Source organism: Falco rusticolus, chromosome 15 (genome assembly GCF_015220075.1).
Source record: "Falco rusticolus isolate bFalRus1 chromosome 15, bFalRus1.pri, whole genome shotgun sequence".
Classification (NCBI taxonomy): domain Eukaryota; kingdom Metazoa; phylum Chordata; class Aves; order Falconiformes; family Falconidae; genus Falco; species Falco rusticolus.
In genome coordinates, this window is record NC_051201.1 from 540,704 (window position 1) to 567,120 (window position 26,417).

Genomic DNA, 26,417 nt, shown 5'->3' on the forward strand with positions numbered 1-26,417 from the left:
GCCATAACTGGTTCACACACCAGTGGTCGAGGCTGTCACCAGAGGCCTGGGCTGGCTGGCTGCGATTGCGCCCTCCACTTAAAGGGGAAAATGCGAGGGGTCCCCTGTGCTCCCCATGCGCCCAGCTGGGAGGGAGAGGATGCCATGGTGGGGAGCAGGTGCTCCGTGGCCCTGGGGAGCTGCTGCCATACTCCTGACCTCGCACATATGTCCTCCCTTGCCATCAATCAGTGGGAAAAGCAGAATCCAGAGCAGAGCCAGCTTGCTGCCGAGTGCTCCAGGATCCAGTGCAAGGGTACCTGACACCTGGTTGCCCAGCAGCTGCCTGCTCCTTCAACCACCCTCCTGGGTTCAGGCAAAGGCCACCTGGAAGCAATGCCCTGGGAGACTAGGGGCCGCAGAGTGGTGGCAGGGCACAGACAGCACCCGTGCCCTGCACCCAGCCCACGGCCACCTACAGGGACCTCTCCAAGCTGTGGCAGACCTGGGTTCCTGCTGCTTTCAGGGGCACGGTGGAGGAGACCAGCTGGACCCCGTGCCTGGCCGCCGGCTGCAGCCTCGCTCTCCCATGCTGACGCTGCACGGGGCCACCAAGCACCCAGCATCCTGCCGCTGCTGGGCATTGCCGGCATCCTGCTGTCCCCTGCCCAGGAGCCCTCCATCCTCCCCTCCTCACAACACCGCCTGCGGCCTGGAAGAGGGACTGTCTGGTGATGGGGTAACAGGCAGGACACGACCCCTCTCCCAGACCCTGAAACTTAACAGACCCACGAGGGGGGGCGAGACGCTGGCTCAGGGAACGAGGCACAGCAGGGAAAGGTCTGCTCGCTCCGTGTCACCCACATGCCTGCTTCCCTTCTCTCGGCATCCAGGCTGCGACCTCTAACCTCTTCCAGACTGAAACAAAATAAACTCCGAGCAATCCTCCACACCACACACACACACACGCACGCACAAAAGGGGAGTAAAAAAAAGAATAGGAGGAGAAAAGTGAGTAGGTGATGTGGAAAGGAGAGGTGGCTGCACAAGTGAAGTGGAACGGACAGGCACTGTGCACTGCCAGATTGCCTGCCTGCCTGCAAAGGCCAAAATTAATGCCATTGTTTTGCCACAAAGGAGGCAGCAAAGTAGCAGCAGAGGCCAGAGAACAATCCTAAACACCAAGCCCTAATTCACCCTTCCTAACAATAAAAAGGAGGATGGAAAAGGCCAGAACGCTTCAGCTTAATTGGTAACCAAATGAGAGAGTAGTTCCCAGAAAAGGAGCAGAAGCGTCTGCCCTGCATGAATACCGGCAAATCAGAAAAGTGAAGAAAAACGCTTGCAAGTCATGCTTGGTCCATCCCCACTTTATGTCCCTTTGAGCCTGGTGAGTGGTAGCGGGGGCCGCGCAGGGGCCCCGGTGCACCATTCCAGAAGAAAGTTGAGATTTAAGGGCTCGGGGCCCAATGCAGGACCAGGGAGGGCACTCAGTGGGGAGGTATGTGGTGCACTGTGCCAGCTCCAGAAAGGCCAGGACATCCCTGCAGGCAGACCAAAGGACACCGGCACGGGACAGGAACAACATGTTAGGACACGTGTGGAATCAGACAGAAAAATTAAACACTGTCATCTAATGAAATGGCCACAGATGAATGAGAAGGCTGAGAAGAGGGGTAGGAAGAGATACCTATGCAGAAAAGGAGGAGATGATTAGAGCTGCTTGGTCGGGAAAGAAATAAGGCGGCCTTGACAGGAGCATCCAAATGAAGGCTGATTCAAGGGAGCCGAACCAATACTGCTCCTCTCATCCTCCGGTCTCTGGAGGACTGACAATGAACATGGAAAAAACGACAAATTTGAAGCAAATACGGGTAATACTTACTCGTTCAGCTCCCAATTAACCTTTGGAACCCATGGCCTCGAGAAGTCATTGAGGTCAAAACAAAATATATGGCGAGGGCATCAAGATGTACAACTTAGGAAAGCAAGCTGACTATCTGGAAGAAATAGAAACCCCCTTGCTTAAGGGCATGAACTAAATTTCAGTAGGAATAAGGATACAACCTTTATTTGAGGTAGGTTATTATTTGTTTATGGATCCTCAAATTTCCTTCTGAAGCAGCTACAGCAAGACACTGGCATTGGCAGACATGTTATTGAACAACCTCAAGTTTTTAGCGGAAAAATAAATGTGTGTGGTATCTCCTTCTTGGGCAGCTCTGAGGACTTTAACAGCATCACCAGAGGGCTGGCAGGCCTTACAGAAGGAAAAGGAAGCAAGTATATTTGAGAAACACAGGCAAATGCCTGACCACTAGCAAGTACACAGGAGAGTGTTCTCCTGACTTACATGTTGAATTAGCTTAACAGTGGTGAAAAAGCTGGGGTGGGTAAGACCAGGGGCTACGTCTAGCCCTGTGCCAGCTGCTGTACAATCCCTTTTCACAAATCTACCCATTGATAACGTATACAATCTCATTTTGCCTATGGCTCTTAAAGAAAAACAAAATCAATTTCAGAAACCAAGCTCTGTATTTCTTGCAATGAAGTCTGTAATCCTGACAAACAGCTGCAGGATGAGAATACATTTGGTTTACACAATGCCTCCTCAGAACAAGGATCTCAAAGCACTTTTTTGTTTAGGTCACTCTCCTTCTCCCACCCTGCCAGTTAGGTAAAGACCATCAAACATGTGCTCCTGCAGCAGAATGAAGTATGAAAGAATCAGGACAGGGAAAATACAGAAAGAAACAGGAAAGGAACTGATGCTCTGCAGGGATATTCCCTGAAGGGAGGAAAGGTGCAGGTTGTTCTCCAGCGCTGAGTGTGACCCTGAGGACTCACATCAGCTTTTACAAATGGATCTCTTGTACAGGGCAATGAAGCCTACACTGTAACCCCAAATCAGCATCTTCAGTGGCAACGAGCTTCAAAGTCACCTTCCAAGTGGGACGGCACGTTAGTGTGCTGATGCTACAGGTCCGAGCGTGCAAGCTCTGGAGAAGCTCTCCCATGTTTGCTTTCTCTCTTTGCAACTGCTTTGGCTAACCAGTCGTGTGAGAAGGCTGCTCTGGTCACAGCAAGAAGCAGTACAGTTGGGAGTACTCTCCTTGCAGGTTTGGCACTTAGAAGGACAATTTTTTGTCTCTGAAGACCTGAGCGAAAGATCATGAGAAGAGATTCTGCCTCTCCCTTCCAAGGACTGAAAAGCACATGGCAAATGTCACAGAATTCAGTTTTGCAACCACTTTGAAGAGTAAGCAGATATTCTTCTTCTTCTTCCATGCACGGATGAAACCCTAAACTGAGAAGTAACTTATTTTTATTGATCCATCTCAGAACTGTGAAGCTGTCCAGACTTCTGGAGTTTCAGTCCAATCTTTTAAGGTCTCTGAGAACTGCTGAAAGAAACTAGCAACATTTTTATAATCTGTAAGTCAAAAACTCTTTAAAACATGGAGGGCAAAGCTAATGTCGGCTTAGTGTCTTTGCTAGCCCAAAGCTCTGAGATTGCTTCTGGACTCTGACTTATATCTTCCATGGACTCATGCAGTGACTTATCCATTACTATTTGCATTGAACATCTGGAACAGAAGTTCTCACAGTCAGCAAGAAGCAATAACTTTGTCCATCTCAGAAAACAGACAGGCAGGTTCTGCTACAACCAGGGGTGTAAAAGCAGCACAGGAGGAGGTATGAAGGGATCCTGTCCTGAAGTTTCCTCTCTGATGAAAAGATGGAGCTGGAGACTAGAAATCCAGTGTAGACGTCCTGTGTGAGGAACAGAAACAGTTCCATAAAAGCATCCTGTGCATCCATCCAAATTGTGTAGCCTCCTCTTTTGCACGAAGTGTGGACTTGCTTTCTCCAGGACGTGCCATCACAGCACAGGACATGGTACAGCCTCAGCTCATCTCAGGGAGAGCTCTATGTTTAGACTGGCTCAGACACCCTTTGAAAAGAACTTTTTTTATGTATAAAGTGCAACATTTTCAGGAGAAAGGGAAAAACACAGAATTACAGCTACACTGAGGGAGACTCCATCCAGTCTGCGTATATACCTCTTGAGAAACACAAACCATCCCACATCCTCTTTTCCCTGTTGTTCTTCTTACACTGCAATGAAACTATAGAACGAAAATAAGCTAGGCATTTCCGCCTAGGAGCATCCTGCCCTGCTGGCCTGCATGAGCTATCTGTTACAGGTTAAGACCTTCAGAAGCAGGTCTGGCCGCCTCAAGCTGGCAAGCTCCTGCCCACCACCTCCTGAGGCCCTGCTGATGCCTCCTGCAGAAAGAAGCCTGCCAGTCCTTGGCCAGGACTGGTAGCATCACAACACACTCCCAGTGTCAGCGTCAGAGAGGAGTCAACCCCCTTTCTTGACCTTGAACAGCAGCAGTCAGGAACACAGTCACGAGTCTAAGGAAGACGCCCGGCTTCAAGCACAACTTTCATTTTCTATCCCCCATCACAAACATCAGCCAGAAAGGTTCATTACGGATGGTATGTGCAGATGGGCAGGCAACAGCTGAGCGGAAGGGAATCCTGGGAACTGCCACCTCACAGTTGTGACACAAACCCCAAGTACGCATCTAAGGCAAACCCCGTCCCAGGGAATCACTTGTACAGCCTCTGATGCTCCTTAAGGATGAGCCTGTATGTCCGAGCAGAGACGAACCAGCAGAGTGTCGCACACCCAAGGCTACCAGTGCTCTTTGGGAGATCTCAGGCCAGACTCTAGGCTGCCCACCACAGAGGTACCAAAATGGTTTGAAGCAGAGTTCTCATTCTGTATCACTATTTATGCCCAGGAATCAGCAACTGCCAAGCCCAGCTGCTAGACCATGCCGTACAGCAGGTCCTCAGCAAGGGCTTGAGCCCAAAGCCTGGTCGGCAGCTTCCCTCTCACCGCCCCTCCTCACCCTGCTCCACTGTTTACTCATAAACAAGTTAAACATCCTCATTGCCTTTGAACGCAAAGCCTGTGCCCAGCTGAACATGACTGAACTTTTCTTTCTGTCACTGTCCCCACCTAACGTGTTACTGGGCAAGCTACCAGGAAAGGAGGTATCAAGTTATCAGCAATTGTCTGTGCTGGAGCTGCAGCCCCTTCCAGCTCAGGTCAACAGCAGAGCAGGAAAAGGAACTCCAAGCTAATACACCAACAAAAGCATGCAAGTGAGACAACTCTCTAAACTCATTAACTTGTTAACACAGAAGCAGGCATGTTCATTCCAGATGTATTTAATTTAAAGCCCAGTAGTGCAGAAAGGGAGAAACAGCAGTGCAGCAATGGCTACAACAGTCAAACTGCTAGGAAAGATACTGGAGATGAGCTGCTACCACACAACGCTATGGAGATGAACATCATAAATTAGGGTTGATGGGAGGAACAGTCGCTACAGCATGTGTGTCTAAGTTTTTGGATGGTTTCTCTTTTTCCTTACCACCAGAACATCAGTGTGTCTAAGTTTTTGGATGGTTTCTCTTTTTCCTTACCACCAGAACATCAAAACAGGGGGCTCGATTAGACATCTGAGCGGGTGCGAGGTTTGGACAGCAGCAGTGCGGTTGTGCTGATCAGACTTTACACATATTTGCTGCTAATATGAATCCTGTGTTGCTCATGCTGACACCAAGCCCTTCTCCAACACATCTTGAGGCAAGGCCGCAATATCTACTGCTGTTCAACCTGCAGGACTGAACACTTTGATCTACCCCAAAAGGGGAGAGCTCTTCAGTCTTGAGTTTAACCTGCACCCCTACAACAGCCACCCTGAAGTCCTCAAGAGAAGAATTCCCTATTCAAAAACTGGAAGGGAGAGAGGCGAAAAGACAAGTAGAGATGCTGAAGGTGCAGCTGGCACCAGCAGCAGAGCTTTTGGTGACCAAACTCAGTACCAGGGGTGAGACTGCAAGGCCAGGAACGCAACTCTTCTGTCCCAAAGGAAACAGCAGCTGCTCTGAGCTCAGGAGAGACGCTGTGCCCCAACAACCGAGTTTCAGTCTGGCTCCGGAGTTGGTATTGATGGGGAGAAAAAAGTAGAGTAGGAGAGGAACCTGGAGCTTCCCAGTGTTTTACTACAGCATCTGGTGATGTTTTCCCCTTCACTCTTCTTAAGTGGAAAGGGCTTTAAGATGCAGCCAAACAAGAAAAACGTTCTGGAACAAGTCAGCCGGCAGAGCTTCCTCTCTTTCTGCTTAATGAAAGCCATGAGCTCCCAGTGACAAGTGTCTGCTGGAGCTAGATGGGGAGTTTATGAGATTCCTGCCACGTTTCAGTGATATTACAGCGTGCCTTTGGTCTGCCTTCTCCAGCCCAGCTATCTAACCACTTCCTTCCCGCCAGGCGCCTCCCATTAGAGTTTCATTAAGTGAATGCTTGGGGGTTTGTGTAGATTTCTGTTACACGCCCCCCCCGCCCCCCCCCGGCTTTACCAGAGGCACATGAAAAAAAGTCACGATAAACTTTAATAAAAACAAAATTAAAATGATTAAACCTTTCATATCCTTTAGAGATTATCTATTCACTGCTGGTTGGTCAAAACAGAGCTAAGGCACAACTGCTTTTTACTTTAAACTCAAAACCAACCCCAAAAATAAATAACAAAGGAAATCTGCCTCTGCCAGATATTAAAGGGGAACCAACTTGATCCCTGCAGTCTGTGAAGGGCCATGGTGTCCCGTCTGCACAAAGACAGAAAGATGCTGTTGGGATGCGAGTATCACTCTCCAAAATTTGGGCAAGGGAAAGGACACAAGGAGGGAACAGTTCTAAATCAAGCTACAGAATAATATTGGAACTGAGAAGTTCCGTAAAGGGACGAACTTTCTTAAAGCATATGGCTCTCCTTACGTCTTCAGACCTTCCAGAGGAGCTAGCTGTGTACAGCAACCCAAGCTGACGGCTGCAAGAAGTACATTTGCTGGATTTTTATAACCATTAAAACAATATGAAATCAAAGCAGAACCAAAAGTTTGCACCTGCCTCTCTGTCAAGCCATGAAGGAAAGAGTTTGCTATCTGCTGGCCTCCGGATATCCTCTAGAGGAGAGACCCTGCGCAGAAATACTGCGACTCCCATCAGGAACTTGCTGGAAAGGTAAAAGGTCCTTAATCCAGTCAATCCACACACACACACAAAAAATAAAAATTCCAAAGTTCAGCAGAACAACAAAGGGGAACGCAACAAGCTGTCCTCCTGCTTTAAATGAACATGTGTGACATGAGATCGTGGAAAACAAGACAATAATCCCGCATGTGGGGGTACTTGGTGGGGTTGGCACAGAGAACAGAAACGCTGCAGTAAAGGGGAACTGTGAGTTTTATCAGCTTAACATACATATCACCAAGAGCCGTTTTCATCTTTGTGCTATTTCACGTATGTTATTGCACTGTGGGTGAATGTTTTCTCAAAACAGGACAATAGCTTGTCTTACTCCCTACGTCTGAGGATGAGATGACAGGAACAGATTTCCTCTTCAGACAACAAAGCTGTTGCACACCCCCAGCTGTAGGAAGGAGCCCCTGGCAGAAAGCTGGGTGCGGGCGACAAGGCACCCAACAGCCCTCCTGGCCCCCTCTCAAGTACCTGCTGTGGCTGGGCTGCAGCACCATGCACTGAGCGCTGCTTTGACAACTCACGTATGGATGATTTGGTTGGATTTACATGCCACACTTCGCAAACAAAGACTGAGCAGGCTGCTGCCTTCAGGGGGTTACAGATAACGTATTGGGAAAAGACAATATTGGGTTGCAGGGAGCAAGGGAGAGGTAAAAAGCCTGAGAGAAGCTAATGAAGCTGGGCAGCATTTGATGTTTGTGCACAGGAGCTCAGATTATCATTTGGGTTGGCAGATTATTAAATGTGTCAATCAAGGACAAGCCTGGAAATGGCAAGGGGAAGCATGGGAAACGAGGTTAGCTGTGGAACACCAGAGGAAGGAATCTCGTTTTGAGGAGGAAGGGGTGATTGGCAGCAGCACGAAACGAGAGGAGCTTCTCCAGCTGTAAGAGGCAGGGGCAGTGGGAGGAGACGGCATGGAGAACATCATTTGGAACTCTTGCTTGCACCAGGTGGGAAATTTTACCCCGAATCCCTCAGCACGCACCTCTCACATTGCTCCTCTCTAGCCCTCTGCAAGGGCCACATGTTCCAGCCAGGTAAATCTGTGCATTGCCAGCTGAGCCAGAGCTGCAGCATGCTTTAGGCTGGTAGATGCTATAGTATAAACTTGGTACGCTCTTCTCCTGCAGACACGGTACAAGTAATCTGCTTTGGGAAGTTTTTAATTGTTGCGTGCAATTAAGTCCCAAGGAAAAGTGGAGTGAGGCTTCCAAAAGCAAACTAATTATTCCTTTCTGAAACCCTCCATTACCTGTATCAGATGTAGGAGAGCAACATGCATGTTTCTCCAGCATTAGCAATGACCACATTCCTTTTAATTGAGACCAAGTGGAGGACATCAGATCTCAATAAATTTTGAGTTATTTCAAGCAGGGAGAAATATCATTCGGCATTATCAATTCTCATTTCAAAAGTCTTAAAAGTTCCACTGGAAGTACAGTGCCTGCAATCATGAAAAATCCACTCCAGAGGAGCGTCTCACATCCCTGTTGTAACAAATTACATTAATAATTACTCCACGCTTGATGATTGTGAATGAGAAACGCCTTGCATGGTTGCCCACTCTCCAAGGTGGGAAAATAACAGGACAATTCCCTCACAGGAGATTTCTGTGGAAGGTCCCCTTTCTCCACAGTTTGCTTCATTTCATTTTACTGATGGGGGCTGATCACAGTCCCTGAGTCCAGGGCATGGCCACCAAGGGAAGGGAGGAATGGCAGAGCCTGGACAGCAGAGAGGGGAATTTGGAGAGCAATGCCTCAGCCTTGAGGAGGAAGATAAGGCGTGCTGTGGGACTTCCAAGTCACAAATTTAAACTGACAAATGTGGCTGACATCAAGCCTTTCTTCTGCTAAATAGAAACTTTCTGTCTAAGACAAATCTTTTCATACTGCAAACCACATCCTGAATGTTTCATGCACAAATCTGCTCCCGATCACACGGGAACTTGCTTCCGTTCCCATTTACCATCACCGCTCTCCCGATGGCAATGCCTTTGCGTCCCTAGTGCTGCTGCAAAACTGCTTTTAAGCAAGAGGAACATGAGCAAAGTGTTTCATATGACTCAGAATGAAAACAGAGGTGTGAGCACCGTATGAGCCTCCAGCTGTCTGCAAGCACCACAGGCAGAGCCAAGCTCAGTTTGGTAACTACTATTTTTAAACAACATGGGGTTTTCTCATCTGGCAACTGCTCTAGCTATATCCTAGTTCTGTTTACATACTTGGTTTCATTAAAAATTCACATCCTGATTTCAGTCTAACGTTTGCAGCCCTTCAGAAGGTCGAATACTGAAACACGAGGAAGATCTGGATGGGCAGGGCACCCGCCTCTGCCCCAGGAGCAGAGAATGGGGAAAAGCGGGAGCTACGGGGTACCCCCTCCTCCCAGGGTGCTCAGGAGCCAGCAGCTTTCAAGGGGTTACCAGAAAAGGGCTTTACAGTAGAGGTATTCCTCTAAATGATTGTAATCAACCTGTCTGAAGCAGGGAGGGCGCCCAGTCCCTTGCTGTTTGCTGGCAGAGCGTGCGGCATGGACGCTCCAGCACGGCCGGGCACGGGAGCCGGGCAGGCAGCAATCCCCCTGCTGACACCCGCGCCAGCCCCTTCCTGCCCAGACAAAGGCGCTTTTGACTGCGCTCGGCCGAGTTTAGCAACGGCTTCCACACAGCCTGCCCTCACTCCTCACACGCGAGGGCCCCAACAATGACTTTGTGTGTTGGAAGAAGATGGCTGCTAAGGATTTGGCAGAGGTTAGCAGGACTGCTGAAACAGTATGTCCACCATAGGGGACTGGCTCTCCGCGGTGAAACGGGGAGACTGAGGCATCCCCTCACGGTATGTGTCCTGCAAAATAATTCTTCAAAAACTGTGAGTGGTATCTCTGACTGGCTTAGCCTGGTCTTAGGGGTACATTCCCATCTCCACAAGGACAAAGAGGTTCTCCAGAAGTACATGGTGCTAAGAAAAAGGTATCTAGAGCCGCACTGCATAGAAGATATTACTTTATTTTTAGCCTTCCTACAGATTTTCACAGTAAGGCTACAAAGCTTTGTAAAGCAGTCTATAAGGTAACTCAGAGAGTTAAGAAATGGTCAGTATTTCTCAGTAGATAATTACACAACTTTTCCACAAGTCATCTTATTTGTCCCACAAAGCTCTGTGATGGACTCCAGCACAACCATAAAGAACAACAAATTTGACTTTTTTGGGCTCACTTGCTACATTTCTTGTTGTTTTTTTCAAAAGCATTCTCAACGGTCCCACAGATTGTGTCTGGACTGTGGTACTCAAATTGCCCTGGAAAAGATGGAGAAAGGCACACACCTTTTCCTTGCTGTGCTCTGCTCCACCCTTGGGCAACGCGGGGTGGTCTCAGCCTCAGCTGCTCGTGCCTCGGGGCAGGAACCTCTCCTCCAGCCACAGAGGCACCGCGCAGCTTGGTTGTACCAACACAACTCCATGGCCATACAAACTGTCCTCTACATTTCCATCTGCTAAAATCCATTTCCCTTCGAAGAAGCCAACAAATTCAGGACTCATACAAGAGTATGATCAAAAAACTCCTGGGCATCATAAAATCCTAGGTGGTCTCTTGCCTCAGCTCCACCTGACCCTTCTGGATCTAGTTATTCTACTGGGGAGCCCAAGCACAGAGTGGTTTTGCCTGAGGGACCTCAGCTCAGGTCAAGCTTACCACAAGCAACAGGACTTTCTCCTGACTTGAGGAGTGTGGCTAAGCCTGACCCGTGCAGCTGCGTGAAGCAGCCATCCCCGGCCAGGGACGCCCAGGACTCTGGCGCAGGTGAGGAATGTGGCAACCTGACGGACACCTGACAGGCTCCTACCCTGCACAGTGGGAAGCGTTGGGCAAACCCCCTCCGCCCCTCTCACAGGAGGACAGCTACGGAAAGGGAGAGCAGATAGAGATGGAAAACAAGAAGAATCAGGACAAACAGGTAAGGGTGGAAACATTAATTATGAACAGCACTTGCCTAAGGAGAAACAGGCTTCACAGCTGCGGCTGTAACAAACCCTGATGCGTGTGGATGGCACGTGAAGAGCAGCAGGGCGAGCAGGGGTGTGTGTACGTCCCTGTGCAATGTGTACTGGAGACGAAGCAGCAGCTCCACTGCAGACCAGCTACTCCACACACCGCTGTCCGAGTTATGAAATGGGCTGTCTGTACTCAACACCTTCTAGAAGGAAAGACTTTCAAAGCCAGAATGAAAATTTGGTGCAGGTTGTTTCACTCTTATTTCTATTATTACCTAATGAGTCCTAAGTGCATCCATCCCTACATCTCGAGAATGTTTTGTTTTTTATTGTGGGTTTGGGTTGTTTTTTTTTTCTCTCTAAACTCCCATCATTAAAAATCAATTAGTGTACGGGTAACGTTACACAGATGCTTCTGCAGCAAGGGGCTGACATCTGCAGTGGCAACAGCCCAGATACTACAGCAATAGATGTCCAAAAATACCCCGTAAGGAAAATCAACCCCCACCCCTAAAGCTGTATTCTTTCTGATCAACAAAACAGCTGAACGTCCAGCCTGGGCCCGCTTCCCTGTCTCCTGCATAATTAGCACACTTCTCAGAGCAAGCAGTAAAGTTTAATTGTCTTTAATTATCCAGTTCAAGGAGGATTGGGTTTCTCGCCTGATGTCCATATAATTTCCCTGCCAACGACTTCATCATCCCTTTACTGGAAGTGGAGTGTAGCTTCTAAAGCTCTCTTCCATAAAAGACAAAAGTTTCAGTGAAGGCTGTGCTGCCCGCACAAGCAGAGACAAAGGTCCTTGTGTCTACAAGGATGTTGCTTAGGCTGCTGCATGTGTTTTCTGCAGGGTGGGAGTGAATGAGTTGCAACTAATGTGCAATCAAGAACCACCACAATTACAAATGTAAATGAACAGGCAATTGGCACTGACCTTTGTAGATTGTTAGAGGACTAATTAAGGTATGATCAGACACTCTCTTCCAAGAGACTGAGATGCATCTATACAAGCAAATATCTACGCAGCGCCCCACAGCAGCAATGCTTTTTCCTACATGCTTGCACACACCAGGCGAGTACATACACACAGACAGACACGTCGTTTAACCCTGGCACCTGCTCTCTGCCACGGAGCAAACAGGATGGAGTGGGAAGGGGAACAAGGCAACTCCACTCACCCAGGCTACACAGTCCCACTTAACACAAGGCTACAGCACGAGGGCTGCGTTACCTTTCATGGCAGCACCCCGCAGTTTTATGTAAAGCTGGAGATGAGAAGATTGGCACAAACTGGATGAAGTTAGGGAAAGAAAAAAGCCATGAATAATCTTTCAGCATTTCTAGCAAAGCCACAAAGGTGTCCAGCAGCAGGAGGAGCGACTGTGGCTGCTCTGTGCTGGCACCTCGCCTTGAGTCACGGCTGGCCCAGGGGTCTGCCCTGGCAGGGGCAGCAGCTGGCTGGACCCCGCCACCCCCTGGGAACTCAGGAACCCTTACAATGTGATTGCTTGTGCCTGCTTGCTCTTGGTCACAGCGCACCGGACTAAGGAGTGAGGAGAGGGATGGTTTTTCACACTACTGCTGAGGCAAACCAGCAGCCGGCCAGCCAGACCAGCAAGAAAACAGACCAGCACGAGAAGTTTTCTGCCGGCTCTGCCCTGAACACTTGCAGCTCTGCAGGGAGAGAAAACAGGTGCTAGCTGAGGTCCTGCTCAGGGCCTCGTCCTTGCCCATCGGCTTGCAGGCATCTCCCAGGACGGGGACTCCACAGCCTCCCGGGGCAGCCGGTCTGGGGCCAGGCCACCCTCCCAGGGAGGAGCTTTGCAGAAAGTAGAAAAGCTGTGAGGACTGAAATGTTTTAAGAGTCTCAGAAAGAGCAGTGATAACAAAAGGGGATTCGCTTTGGAAAAAACTGCAAGCTGGTATTATATTTGTAGGGAAAATGAATTTAAACCAAATATAATTAACTAGAGGAGAGAGAATCACAGTGATGATTACCATAGAGTAACAGCGACATCAAAACAAACCACTGCACTTGTAATGCAGCAAACCAGCAAAAAAGTCACTGTCCCTTTGGGCCCCCCAACAGACGTGTTACAGATCAGTAAATCACTTTCTGCTCAAGGTGTCTAAAACGCAAGGAAGACTTTCTTGTGCTACCCGTTACCACCAGAGACTTCTCATCAAAAGGCAGTGAGGAAAGTCCACCTAGCCCTCAGAAAAAAACCCAAAAAACCTCATAATGGGGATACAGCAGACACCGTCGTATTATACAGGAGAAAGAAATGCAGAGTGCCAGCTGCAAACCCCACGTGCAGCCCTGCCACAAAGACGAGTGTTTCCCACGCTGGCAGCACCGTTCTGGGTGAAGCCTCACTGAGCAGCACGTGCGGCAATCCCGAACAGGTCTGAGAGCCAAACAGACTGGCGAAGTTCAAATCCAAGAAAAAACACACACGTCAGGAGAGCGAATTAAAGCCTAAGTATGTGCGTATTCCTGCTACACATCACTGACACCCAAAACTTCAGAAAAATAACAGCCAGCTGAATAATAAGTAACAGCAGCATTTTATAACGCTGGGAGTTTAAATGTCACAGAAAAAAGGGAAGGATCAGCCTGTTTGAGGCAGATCTTTTTATGCGTAAAGAATTCACACTGAATAAATGAAAGCCAAGAAACAAATCATTGTTGTGCCCTGCAAGAGGCTGATATTGCCCACCGCGAGGACCACCCCTGGATGCCGTGCCCCCGCCTGCCCTGACAGCCAGGAGCAGAGGCACCAGCCGGCATCCTGACATGCCTTCCCTCAGGGAACAGCCTCAGCCCAGCTGCTGGCCTGGGGCAGCGGAGCCACCCTGCTTTACATTCGAGTTGATGTTCTGATACCCTAACAGGATCAGCATAAGTGAGAGATGAAAGCATCCACTCTCTCCCACGAGGGTACTGCAGCTTCTCATCCAAATCTGGCTCCTGTCACCGCAGGGATAACTGGACCAGCGCCTTGTGCCTGTGGCCACCAGTGCGCTGGTGAGGTGTGCCTGCTTACTCTTGCTCAACAATGGGCTGGAAGAGCGTTTGCAATGAAGTATCTCAGGTCAAAACGACCTGCAAAAGAGATCAGTCGTTCCCCTTTGCATTCTACAGAGTCTTACCCTTACTTGTATTTTTAACCTTTGAAGTAAAGTATGATAAAGAAATTCTCAGTGTCTTGTTTGCTGTCAGTTTTTGTTGAAGAACCAACAAGGTTAAAGGAGATTATCTCAAGCCATTCAAAAAAATAAAATATTTTTAAACTGAGATTTCCTTTTAGTGACTTGTCACAACTTTTAGTTAAAATTACATATTTTTTTTTAAACAGTTTCAGCTAGTATGCTTCTGCACTGTCAGTACCTGCCATGTCATAATCCTGGTGGACGTACAGGGAAAGATAAGGCTTCTAAAGTAAGAGACAAGGTAAACAAAAATTTCTAAAGTAAACAAAGATTTTTTTAGGATTGTTCTGTATATCACAAAAGGGCACAGACAGCTTCTTCCCTCTGTTCATTTTACTTTTAAGAAAACTCACAAATCATACAACACTGATCAACATACCCTTTCAAAATCTGAATGTTTTTCTACAGTGGAGCACTGCAGAGAAGCAGAACGGCTGTAAGAGCTGCTGTCCCCTCCGGGACAGTGTGGCAACCACAGCACGCTTTCACTGCCGCCGTGACCTTTGGGAAAGCATGCTCCATGCCCTCTACTCCACTGGGCTGCTGAGTTCACAGATCGGTCACTTTTTTCCATGAGACTGAATTTAACTCTTAATGAAAAATCTCCTGCTTTACTTTTTGGGTGTTTCGCAATTATTTCAGGTCCTTGTTACTAACATGCATAACAGCAACGCAACCCAGGTCTTAATTCAATGGACCTTTCTAAGACCCACACCTATTCTCTTCCAGTTTGTGCTGCTTTCCTTTCTCACTGCCTTTAAGCTAAGATGACTCTCCTTGTCCCTATGTGCATTAATTGCAAAATGCCAGTTCCTCAGCGATTTCTGTAAGATTTAGCAATTTCAACAGCAGTCATGCAGGGAAGTCCTGGCTGAAGCCAAGAGGAGGGTTGTAAAGGCTTTTGCTGGCATTGCTCCAGCTCCAGTGTCTTCACATCCCTGACAGCACATGTACCAGAAGACTTGGGCAGGCTCCCCTCCTCCTCCTCCTGCTCCCTTCAAAGAGGGCTTCACTAGATCCTGCTTTTTCCTAACATAAAAAAAAACCTTCTTAACCCTTTAAACAATTAAAAAAAGTACAATTTCTGTTTTGCCCAGCCTCTTCCCTTTAATGTACATTTTCTCTTGCTAGATTCACAGCTGCAATCCCCTTCCTATTACCTGTCCTTTCTGTATGAGCAAATGCTTCATCCAAGTCCTTCACCTTATCCACCTTGTCAAGAGGAGACATGGAAAACCAGCCCCTTCTCCTGCCCACCCCTTGCAACCAGCTCTTCCTCCCGATCCAGTGTGGCTGAAATGCTAGAAATCAATGAACCAGCTGGGACAGGTTTGCACTGGCGCTCAAGACATCACTTAACACGTTACAAAATAGCTACAGAAAGTATAGTACGATAGTTCGTTAGAGTTGTCTAAATGTGATGGTATCTTTAGACACGCATACAACATTCCCCTGTGTAAGAAACTAACCTGAACAAACATACACACATCTACAAGTCAAACCCGCGTTTACCCTGCTGGAACGGAGGGGACCACTTACAACTACAAAACGAAGCATGTGCTCAAGTATTTGGTGCTTCAGAGCCACCAGCCACCAGCCCCATGAGGCAGAGCTATGCTGGATGCTGCAGGTACAAGAAGGGTCTTGTGCTACCCCAGGGCAGCCGTGACTCCCGTAACGCATTACTGACAAGCAATACCGACCCCCACAGCAGGGAAGAGACACAAGAAAAGCCACCGAGCTTGGCACGGAACTGCGTGGAGGTTCTGATGCTGCTGGTCAAATCCTGTGACGCAGAGAAGCCAAGAGCCCGACCCTGTTCATGCAAGGGAGGCAGCACTCACCAGCCTCAGCAGCTGGACACTTCCGGATGGTGAAGATCTGTCCCAAGTCTTCCTCTTCTTCAGGAAGACCTTTCTGGAGGCGCTGCAGCTTACGTAGGCTTTCACTCCGCTGGTGTTTCATGGAACGCACATGCTGGATAAGGTTCAGCTTGGCCTTGGTGGAGTAGTTACAGAGGACACAGTGATAATAGCAGCTTTCACCCTCAACCCCGCTCTCGTGATGCTGAAGGTGCTGTGAAGAATAAAGCAGAGAGATGTGAATTTCCTTTATCATCTCCAGTCTCCCTGGGTTAGTCCACTGTAAATTGCTAAAAGCCACCTGAGAATTAAGAAAGAAACCACATTTTGACAAAGACGCAGTAAGATCAAGCCTGTTTATTCTCAGGGTACCATGCACTCTCCTGCTTAGAAGCAAGAAAAACGTAACACGCTGAAATGAGCACAGAAGCAAAAATCAAGATAGGCAAGATCTTCTCCTTCAGTGAAAGAAAATACCAGATCTAACATTAACATCTATTCACACCTACGCATGGCTAATTCTTTCATATTTGAAGCTCATCCTGGGAGAGGATCCAACGGCATGTCAAACAGATAAAACTAAATTTGATAAATTCTCATTGTAAACTAAGACGACTAAGACCACAGCAATCCTAGAACACGAAGAACCCATCAGATCAAGAGGTCCTAGAAACAGCATATGGAAGCAGAGCATAGAGTGTGTGCCATCCTATCCATCATCGAGCGCTCTGTTCCCTGGCATCTGGGTTTTACTCCCTCAGACCCGGAAGAAAGCAGCAGCCTGGCTTGGAAGACATCTGCCACAACAATCCAGACTGAGAAGCCAATGGTGAGCACGCGGCTGGGTACCACTGCAAGAGGTTAGCACTTAGAAATAAAATCTTGCCACCCTCTGAAGCTCCGCTACTGCAGTCAATATAGCTAATTCAAGATTATACCTTGATTATTTGACAAAATCTATCCATCGTCTGGCACAGAGATCCACGCTGCTAGGGAAATGAATAGCTATTTTATGTCACAGATCCCAAGGATGCAGCAATTATTTCTTAAAAGCAGAGGGACAAACTCACTGCTTACAGCTATGTTGGTGCCATGGCACAGCCCCACTCTGTCCAGTCTGGGCAGCACCAGGACTCAGAGCTCACAGTAACCCTCCCAATTCCCACAGTAAGGGCTTATCACAAGTTGAAGAAAAACAGATACCGAAGTCAAATGTAAGACTCCTCAGTGAGGGCTATTTGGTGTTTTCACTACACACCTACATTTCAGCTAAAAAATAATCCCTGCCAGCTCTGCTGTCCAACCTCAAGACCTCTTTTTGTCTTCTGGGTCATCTCATGAAACTCTTGCCTCACCATGCACTTTGTCCAAGGCACATAAGTAAGGTGATTTGGACATGAACTCAAGATTTGTCAATCAAAAATATTGCCTATGTGCAGCCAGGACCTTCTGGTAAAAATTCTGATGTCTATTATCTGAGTTACAGCTCAGATAAGATTAAAGACATATTACCCAGCGCTGTGTGCTTCGCTAACACGGAGGAAGGAGAGCCCTCTGAGTCTAGGAATGATTAAAAATAGGATAGGAGCTGATGCTGAGGCTTCTGATTGGAAGGGTGAGGGAAGAGAATAAATGTATTCTAGATCTGGCTAATTAGACTAGCCTCTTTTGGGATTGCGATGTATTTAATTAAATTCACTGTAATATTTGAAGAATTCACTAGGGCACTAATCCCGCTGGTGCCCTCAAAAGTTTTTTTTTTGCTGTTTTCCCTCATAAGAACTTCTTCTTCCACTCATTTCTATTGTTTGCATGCATTACTCTCTTTCTGAGCCAGAAAAGGAGAAATGGTTTAAGACATAAAAAGCTAAGGATAGTGAGCCAGTCACAAGAGCCACACACGGCTTGCGTGGCCCGGCTTAACCAGCCTCTCTCTGCCCTGCTTAAGATACAGCCTTGGCAATAAAACCTCCCTGCCGCCCCGTCTCGCCGCAGCCTGGGGGTCTCGCTCCAGGAGATGCACAGCAACCCCTGTCTTCCGTCAGTCAAGAGGGATGTCGGGGAAGCACCCATCCTGCAAACATCACGTTCAAGCTCAGAAAGTGCCAATAGGCTCAGCAGTAGCTTCTGCGAGAAGGCAGAGGAAACCCCTAGTGATCAATTAGAGAAAAAACTGGTCACAGGTTCAAGGAAATATTAAGGACATGGGAACCAGAGGCACAGTCTGTACTACTCTCATTTGAAAGGGGATTTTAGGAAAACATTTGTTTTAAACAGTTTAACAAACATGTCTTATATTTTGCTCCTCTCCTGCGCCCACTTCATGCATGTTCAAATACCCCTTCTGCTTGGGTCAGCTTTGCCTGCCTGTTCTGCCAGAGGCGTCAAGACCTGAGGGTGCCAACACCACCAAGTCCACCCCAGACACGGCACGACATCGCACGCCTACCTCTGAATCATGTCAGTCTTCCAACAGAGGAAAGGAGCAGGCCAGAATAAGACAATGTGACGGACCAGCAAGCACTAGCTGTGAGTTGCTGGAAGTGACAAAACGCTGGGCAACTACATGTAGTTATTGTCCATCACACTGTTAAGCTTTCCTCTTGTGAGAATTTACCCGTATCACAGAAAAAAAAATCAAAATATTAAACCAGAACCTTATTAGAAGACAAATCAACTTGAAAATCAAAAGAATATATTGTTCCTAGGAAAACCAACCAGCTACTGTCAGAGAACATTGATTTCTGCAAGTCCGGGAGGGGGTGTTTGCCCCCTCCCTCTCAACGATAGGAAACTTCCAACATCTGGTTCTTCACGCATGGTATGCAAAATATTGATCAGGTTTAGTCAAAGCTCCACTTTAAATCAGAAACAGATAGAGGAATGCTCTGATGGAAACCATACAGCTCACGAGTACAGCTTCCCAGGGGGATGCGGGCTGTTCCTGTATGTACATTAACCGCAGCATAACACCGTGCCACTCACAACACCTATTCCTACACACAAATCAAATGAAATCTGGCCCATCTTCCATTTGGGAAGCGCTCGGCTCTCGGGCTGTGACTCACACAGGACGATCCTGCTCAGAGACCTCATCTCCTCCATTTGCCACAAACCTTGCACCGCCAGCCCCTGACCTTCTCTGCAGACCTTTCCCACGGAACACCAGTTCCCCACTGGTGACGAGCCCCCATATTTGGCAACTTCATCTCAACATCAAGAGGTACCCGCTGCAGCTCTGCCCTGCGCGCGGGGTGGCATCACCCGGGCACAGCCGCGTGGCAGCAGGATGGCAAGCAAACCCCCGGGATGGGGAGCAGCCGCTGGGGAGAGCTGGCTGCCAGCCCAGCCCCACAGAGGGGCACCGACAACCACCGCCGGAGCCTCTCCTTTAGCTTCTCACAACAAAAACAGTATTTCAGGGTGACTCCATACCAAACCATGCTCGCTGGGCGGCCACGCTCGCGCCAGCCGCTGGGACGGCCTCAGCCCTGCCCCACATGATCTGCCTGACGCGCGTTCCTGGCCGGTTCAGGGAGTATTGCACAGAGCCCTTCCTCTGGGTTTGGCTCAAAGAAGTTGGCACGTTTAGAGGGTCTGAACGCGAAGACAGTTTAAATAAGCAGGGGAAAAATTGTGACTTGTGCTTATATGCACTGCAGAGTGCTGGGGGCCAGCAGGCAACACGCCATCCCTGTGGGAATCGCAGTGCACAGCCCCGGCCCCTCCAGTGCGGGAGGAGGAGGGGGAGACACCTGCACACCGGTGCCAGCGCTGCCCCAGCCCCTCGGCGCAGGGGACGGGTGCGGAGGGCGCGGGCCAGCGAGGTGCCCATGCAAGCACGAGCAAGGCTGCCTGTGCTGGGACGGGCAGACCCGTGCCGGATTGATGGACTGACTTTCCAGCCCTTGCTCTCTAACGTCTGGCTCTGAATTGTTTTCTTCTAGTAAATAATAGCATAATAAATGTTCACAGCGTATGACTATGGAAAACTACTTTTAAACAAAGTATGGGATGATGATACATTCAGTTTTTCTTTCTCTTCACCTCCATCTCTCACATCCTGCAAACTTTGTTTACTTTACAGTCTGTCTTTTCCCCATCTAACACCGCCTCACCCACAGCACTTTTCAATAACCATGGAATTTAATGCGACAGCTGTATTAATCTGTCTGACTGCAGGCAGTCCGCCTCACCCCCGTGCCATGTACTCAGACTAAGTTCTTCGGAGATGAGAGTGTTGTAACTGGAACTGAGGATCCATGTTGCTACTACTACACAAGTAATGAACTCTCCTGCTGAATACCTATGTAGGTGTTACTGCAGTTAATGTTCACCATTTAATCTCATTTCTAAAAACTTTTGTATGTCTTTTAAGTATTAAAAGATGTTAAATCTTTATCTGCTTAAAACCTCTTCTGTATTATTACAGTCATTGTGTAAAGAGCCCGATTCCTATGGTAACATGAGCGGATAATCCTCCCTATAGCACTCTGTTGCCAGAAGGCACAATGTTATTTTTCAAACCTTATTTGCTACATTTAGTGGGTCAGACACTGTTCTGGGGCTATCTGAACTGTAACCCTAGCTCACGAGGGAGATGCAATAACCACTTTGAACCATCTCGTGCTTTTGATGTTTGTTGTTCATTAGCAAAAAGGCCTCATTTCTACGCAAACTTAAATTTATCTTGTATAAAGCTTGCCCTTTGGAGGGCCCTAAAAGCTGCTCAGGACTAACCCGCACTGCCAACAGTGGGAATCCCAAAAGCCCCTGGCCTGCCAGCTGTGAGACAAAGAACTTCTCTCCTCACCAGCAGCGGGCTGACAGGACCACCAGCTGCAGCAAGGACCGGGACCCTAAACCAACCAAATCAGACATCTCTGCAAACACACTGACAGGGACGGCCAGAGAAGCCCACCGCCCGCTTATTTACGCAAACACCCTTGCTGCTTACCGACTCTGATCGCTCAGCAAGACCAGGTGGTGGTATGGCTAATTGATAAACAGTATGGAGAAATCTCCTTCCAAATCACTTTTGATCACTTTCTCCTGCTGGTGCTCACGTTACAGGATGCTCCTGCCACAAAACTGGAGGCCACTCAACTACCAAGAGCTTCTTCAAGAAAAAGTTTTCAGTCTCAAATGTCTTTGGAAGAGTTTTTGTTTCCACATGCAACACCCTTGTACTGCTGAACTCAGCACGATGTCTGCTCTGTTAGAATGGGTAAAATTAGTGACTTAAAAGAACTGACAGATGCAGCTGAGGAAGAAGGAGCCAAAAAACTGCTGAAGGGTTACAAAAGCCGTGGAAGGGAGCATCGCTGCAGATGTGCACTGCTCCTCCTCTTTCCTGCAAGCATTTACATCTGACCAGCACCCGCAACGAGCCCCAGAGCCGGCAGGACCCCTGTGAAGCCCACGGTGGCACGCAGAACCAGTGGAGCACACAGGGGTTACGCGAGATCTCAAGCCACACAGGGTTACTGTGAAAGCCAACACCAGCACACCCTGCCGTGTTCAGGAGGAGGTGTTGGAGGCACGCCAGCCCTATGAGCACATCCTCAGCACAGAAGGATGCCCAGGGATTGACTCTTCCTCAGGGTGAAGTCAGACACGGGTAATTAGTAACAGGCTTGGCAGGAAACATTTCACATGCCAGCAAGAACCGTGCCGGTGACAATGCACTCCTGGGGAGCCAGACGAGACACGATCCTTACACCAGAGCTGGAGGGGAGGCTACAGGTTGCCATGGAAAGGGACCAGACCCTGCAATGGACCTCAGAAGCCTCATAAGTGTCTCTTGGCCCCCATGTGCCTCTGATCTGCTGCACGAGATAAATCACAGTCCTGGAAGAGAAGAATCTGAATTTTTAATGAAAGTCATGTGGATGCAGCTGTCTGATCCCAGTCTGTTCCAAGTACTCCATAAAAGTCAGAGCTGGCCCATCCGTCTTGCTCTCCTTTCACACCTGCAGCCCCGGCTGGAATTTCCTGGAGCTGACGGAGATGCGGGGCGGATGCTGCATGCAGCGAGAACACATGCTGGCTATGCGCTGGTGTGCTTGCAGCCACCCCGCAGCCCAGATGTTTTGAAAGGAGGAAAAAACTGATTCTCCATACAGCAGGTTCAAAAGATGAACTTACGCTTTTTCGTATTCCACCAACATACTGCAGTTGTTTACTGCTTCTGAAGAAGTAGCGTTACAAAACCCTTCCCTCATTCCAGGTTCTCCAGCTCCTTGCATAACAGCTCCTTCGCGCGGCTTGCCGACTGTGGAGTTCAGACTCACATGGCCACAAGTTTTTGCAGTTTAGCTTGTGGTAACTGGAACGGCCTAAGGGTGAGCACCACTCCCCCACCTCCAGCTAAAGCTTCCTCATTATCGCCCAAGCCTTTAAAAACACCACCACAAGATGAGGACAAGGAGACTTTGCGCAACAAATCTGAACTGTGATTTAGCTTTTGGTTCCTGATCTTTATTTTTCTTTCCAGAAGGCTGGAAAGGTAGCACTCCCTCATGCCAAAGCGGCTGAGATGCTCGATGCAAGTCCCTAAGTCACACTGAAAGGCCTAAAGAACAGCACCAGCCACCCCAATTAACAGCCTGTGCCTAACCCTGCCGCCCCCTTCTGAACATCTTTTCGGTGCCCTTCAACCCTGCCTGGCATGAAGTGAATACCCCTGGTATCATGACGGGGCCGACACTGACCCCGTGAGCCCCAGGCAAGCACAGACCTGCTGAGAAGAATGGAGCGCGGCCGTGCAGAGTCCCTGGCCGTCACACCACAAGCTCCCGACCGCCATGATGCGAAGCAGGAGAGAAGCAAGACCAAGGACTTTCCTCAAAGAAGAGCCCTGCAGCAACACACAGGGCAGCTGAGCAGAGCCTGGCAGGTCAGCAGTAACGTACGCGGCACACGAGTTCCTGGCAGTTCCAAGTAACAGCCACCCCCCCTTGCAGCACGGGAAAGGAGCCATCCCCATGAGGTCCCACGCGGGCAGAGGCCACAGATGCTCACCCGCCGGCCACAAGGCTGGTGCTCGCTGTGCTGAAATGCTTTGGGATTCCCCCATAAACGACCCCAAAAGTCACCCAGCAAACTGGGCTTGCTCCACCAGCCCTTGAAGTCTCATTAAAAGCCAAATATTGCTCAGCCTAAAGATGGAGAGCTCAGCATGGATTTTACTGAACGTTAAATCAACCAGCAAGCGTAGCCAGCAAACTCTGTGGCACTTTAACTTTAAATAATGCAATAATTATTGAATTTCCTTTTTATAACCGAAGTGCTGGAATGTAAACAATGGGGCTGTAATTGCAGGAAGGGGGGATCAATAGAGGCAATCGTTTTCAGCCATGTTAATTGTAAATACAATTGCTCCAAGATGTCAGCCTCGTTCTTCTCGCTCCCAGAATCATCCTAACGGATGACAGAGTCCAACTTTCCCATTACAGCTGTTCGTTCCTTTAAGAGGTTCTCAATCAGGTCTGATCAATCTGTCAAGATAATGCATGGAGTAAGTAAGACTCTTCCAAACACAAGCTCCCAATCAATAGCCCGGACCTGCTTAATGAGGAGGGGCTAAAGCCCAGAGGGAGGCAACAGTCCCAGCTTCTGCTCAGCTCTGGCAGCTAACTTCTTCATGGGGCCTGGCTAAGCCGATCAGCTCTTAACGAGGACATTGTTTATGCAGACTGTGACGAGCAGCATCCCCACGTATTCACAGTCCCCCAGGGTCAGTGGGCAAAAACCCCAAGAGAGATTAACAGAAAACAAGAGCCAAGAAAGGTTGAACTTTTTTGTATTGACACCCCCACCTTTTTAATTGTGCGACAGATCTGAAAGTACTAATTAATCATTCGTTAAAAGAGATCCCCAAAGATGAAAATCTGTGTGGGACTACTGAAAGTGTAAGAGCATCACTAAGATTCCTCCTGTGCCCTCGAGGAAGAACAAAGCCCATGGCAAAGCCCATGCTGGCCCAGCTGGGCTGGCCATCCCCTCCCACCCCAGAAGAGGCACCCCCAGAGCAGAGGAGGCACGATGGCATGCCGACATCCTCAGGGAGGGAGGAGGTGTAAAGGGAGCTAAGGTAGCACTTGGAGATGCCATTTACCACCTGCATTATTTAACTCTGGTAGCACACGGGTATCCCCGGGTGCAGCTAGGCACTACGCTATACATCGCTGAGCAGCAAGGGGGAAAGGTCTCACTGCACCTGGGCTCTTCCTACACCCGTGGAACTTTCTTTTCTCCCACTACTGCATTACAAGAGCTGCAGTCACAACGGATCAACTCTTGGGAAACTGCAACTTCAGAGAATTTTCCAGATCCCTGAAATCTTCACAGCTCTCCCCAGGGAGGCACAGGCGTAAGCTCTGCTATATGTGGAGATGAATACAGGAGTGTGTGTATTGATCTTGCTAATTATAGTGATAAAAACAAAGCACAATGGAGAGTACATTTCCTATCAGCTGCTCCGAAAAGTGGTGCCCTCAACCTTGTGTGCTCCTGCTCCAGCCGTGCGTGGCTTCTGCTGCAGGACCCATGACAGCCCTGCAAGTCTGCAAGGGCATCTATTGCTACTCACTCGTGCACCTCTAAGAAACACGAACCCAATACACTTCATGTGAAGTGCATTCTGTTACAAATCAGGGACCTGAGGGATGTCAACTGTGAGCCGAGCTTCACACAGCAGCTTCTGCAGTGCAGCACAGTGGTTTGGTGACGGTGGGGTGCCTCTTGCAAGCTCACCAAAACCTGAACTGATGACATTTTGTTCCTCAGGAAAATGCATGGTTTTGTCACCTCATACTTTGCATGGCTGCTGTCACCCCTGGAGAAATATGACAGAAAATCTTGTATTTCCTTTTTAAAAGCAGTGCCTGCAAAGTACTGTATGGACAGCAACAGGATGAAGTTATAAAAACAGCAAGAACTTTATTTGCCACAACTCGGCAACATCACTGAGGAGGTCAGGCCTTCCAGTCCACTCCTTTCTCAGTGCTGGGGACAGCCAAGAGCTGAGGAATTCAGGGAGCCTTATCTTTCCCAGAGTTAAGAGAAGAAACATGAAAAGAACAGCTGAACATTAAGACAAGACAGCAACCAAAGGCAGGCTCAGCAATCCCACTGTACAGTCTTTTTTTTTAAACATATTTTGTACATATACTTGAAAATAATAACTTCAGTGTGAGTTGTTAAGCTGTGAACACTCAGCTGAACTAGAACAGCCTGTGAATACAGCAAGTTACTGCATAAAAGGCAAATTATATAATAAGAAGGGCTGGGGGGAACCTGAAAAGACAGCAGGATAAAAATCTGTTGTCCATATTGTAATTATATGGCTGTTGAGTGATTGAAAAAGGCTTTCCATAATGCAGAACAAGACTACGACTATCCATACAGATGATGTATTATTTCCTCCAGCAGCAAAAGGAGTGATCCATGTGTTACGCTGTGAGGGACCTCCGAGCAGGCTCTGCGCGTTCGAAGGCACAGCACGTAACACACACTTGGTCTTGTGTTGCTAACGCCGGCTCCGACTTAAAACAACTACCTGAAACCCTCTCTGTATGCGTGGATCCTGCCTGAAGAATTTAAATTAAAATGGTATCCCCCCCCCCCCCCCCCATATTAAGTCTTTTGGAAAAGAAACCACCACGCTCCGAAGGAAAAGCTTGAGGAGCGTTCCGCACCCGCTGCGCTGCTCACCGCATCCCGAAGCAGAGAGGCACCTGCCTGTGCTGGGGAGCGGCACAAGGAGGTTCCCACAGAGGGAAGCAGCCCGAGGGGAAGCGGCTCCCTTTTCGTGGAGGGCAGTACGCTCTCGGCATGCAGCAGGACACGGACGAGGCTGGACGCCTCTCCGTGAGCCCTCACCCGTCCTTCCACATTCTGGCTGGGCTCCAGGCACCGCAGCTGGAAGCCGGGCAGCAGGCTGGAGGAACGCCGGGGATGCAATGTCCTTCCAGAGGTGCTGCGGGACCAGGCAGGACAGGCGGGCACTGCTGCAGCCGACCCACAGGCAGCCATCCCGCTGACACGCGCAGCAAGGGACCACTGTAATAATGCTCCATAAAACCATGTGGGAAATTGAACCAGCCACAGAAAACCACACTGAGTTCACGTTATTTAATAAAATACTACAGACACAGATTAACTTCCCTTGCCCGGTATTTATTGTTTCATCTATCTCTGGAGAAGTTACAAGCACTATGAGAGACTGAAGATTTC

General features: G+C 48.7%; 1 protein-coding gene across 1 annotated transcript in view; it reads right to left on the reverse strand.

Annotated features, from left to right (window-relative positions):
- ZFHX3 (zinc finger homeobox 3) overlaps positions 1-26,417 on the reverse strand; it is a 113,972-nt gene that overhangs the window by 61,324 nt on the left and 26,231 nt on the right. The window contains exon 3 of the mRNA XM_037409004.1: positions 16,161-16,392. Coding sequence (XP_037264901.1) covers positions 16,161-16,392 — 232 coding nt within the window. The remainder of the gene's footprint in view (positions 1-16,160; positions 16,393-26,417) is intronic.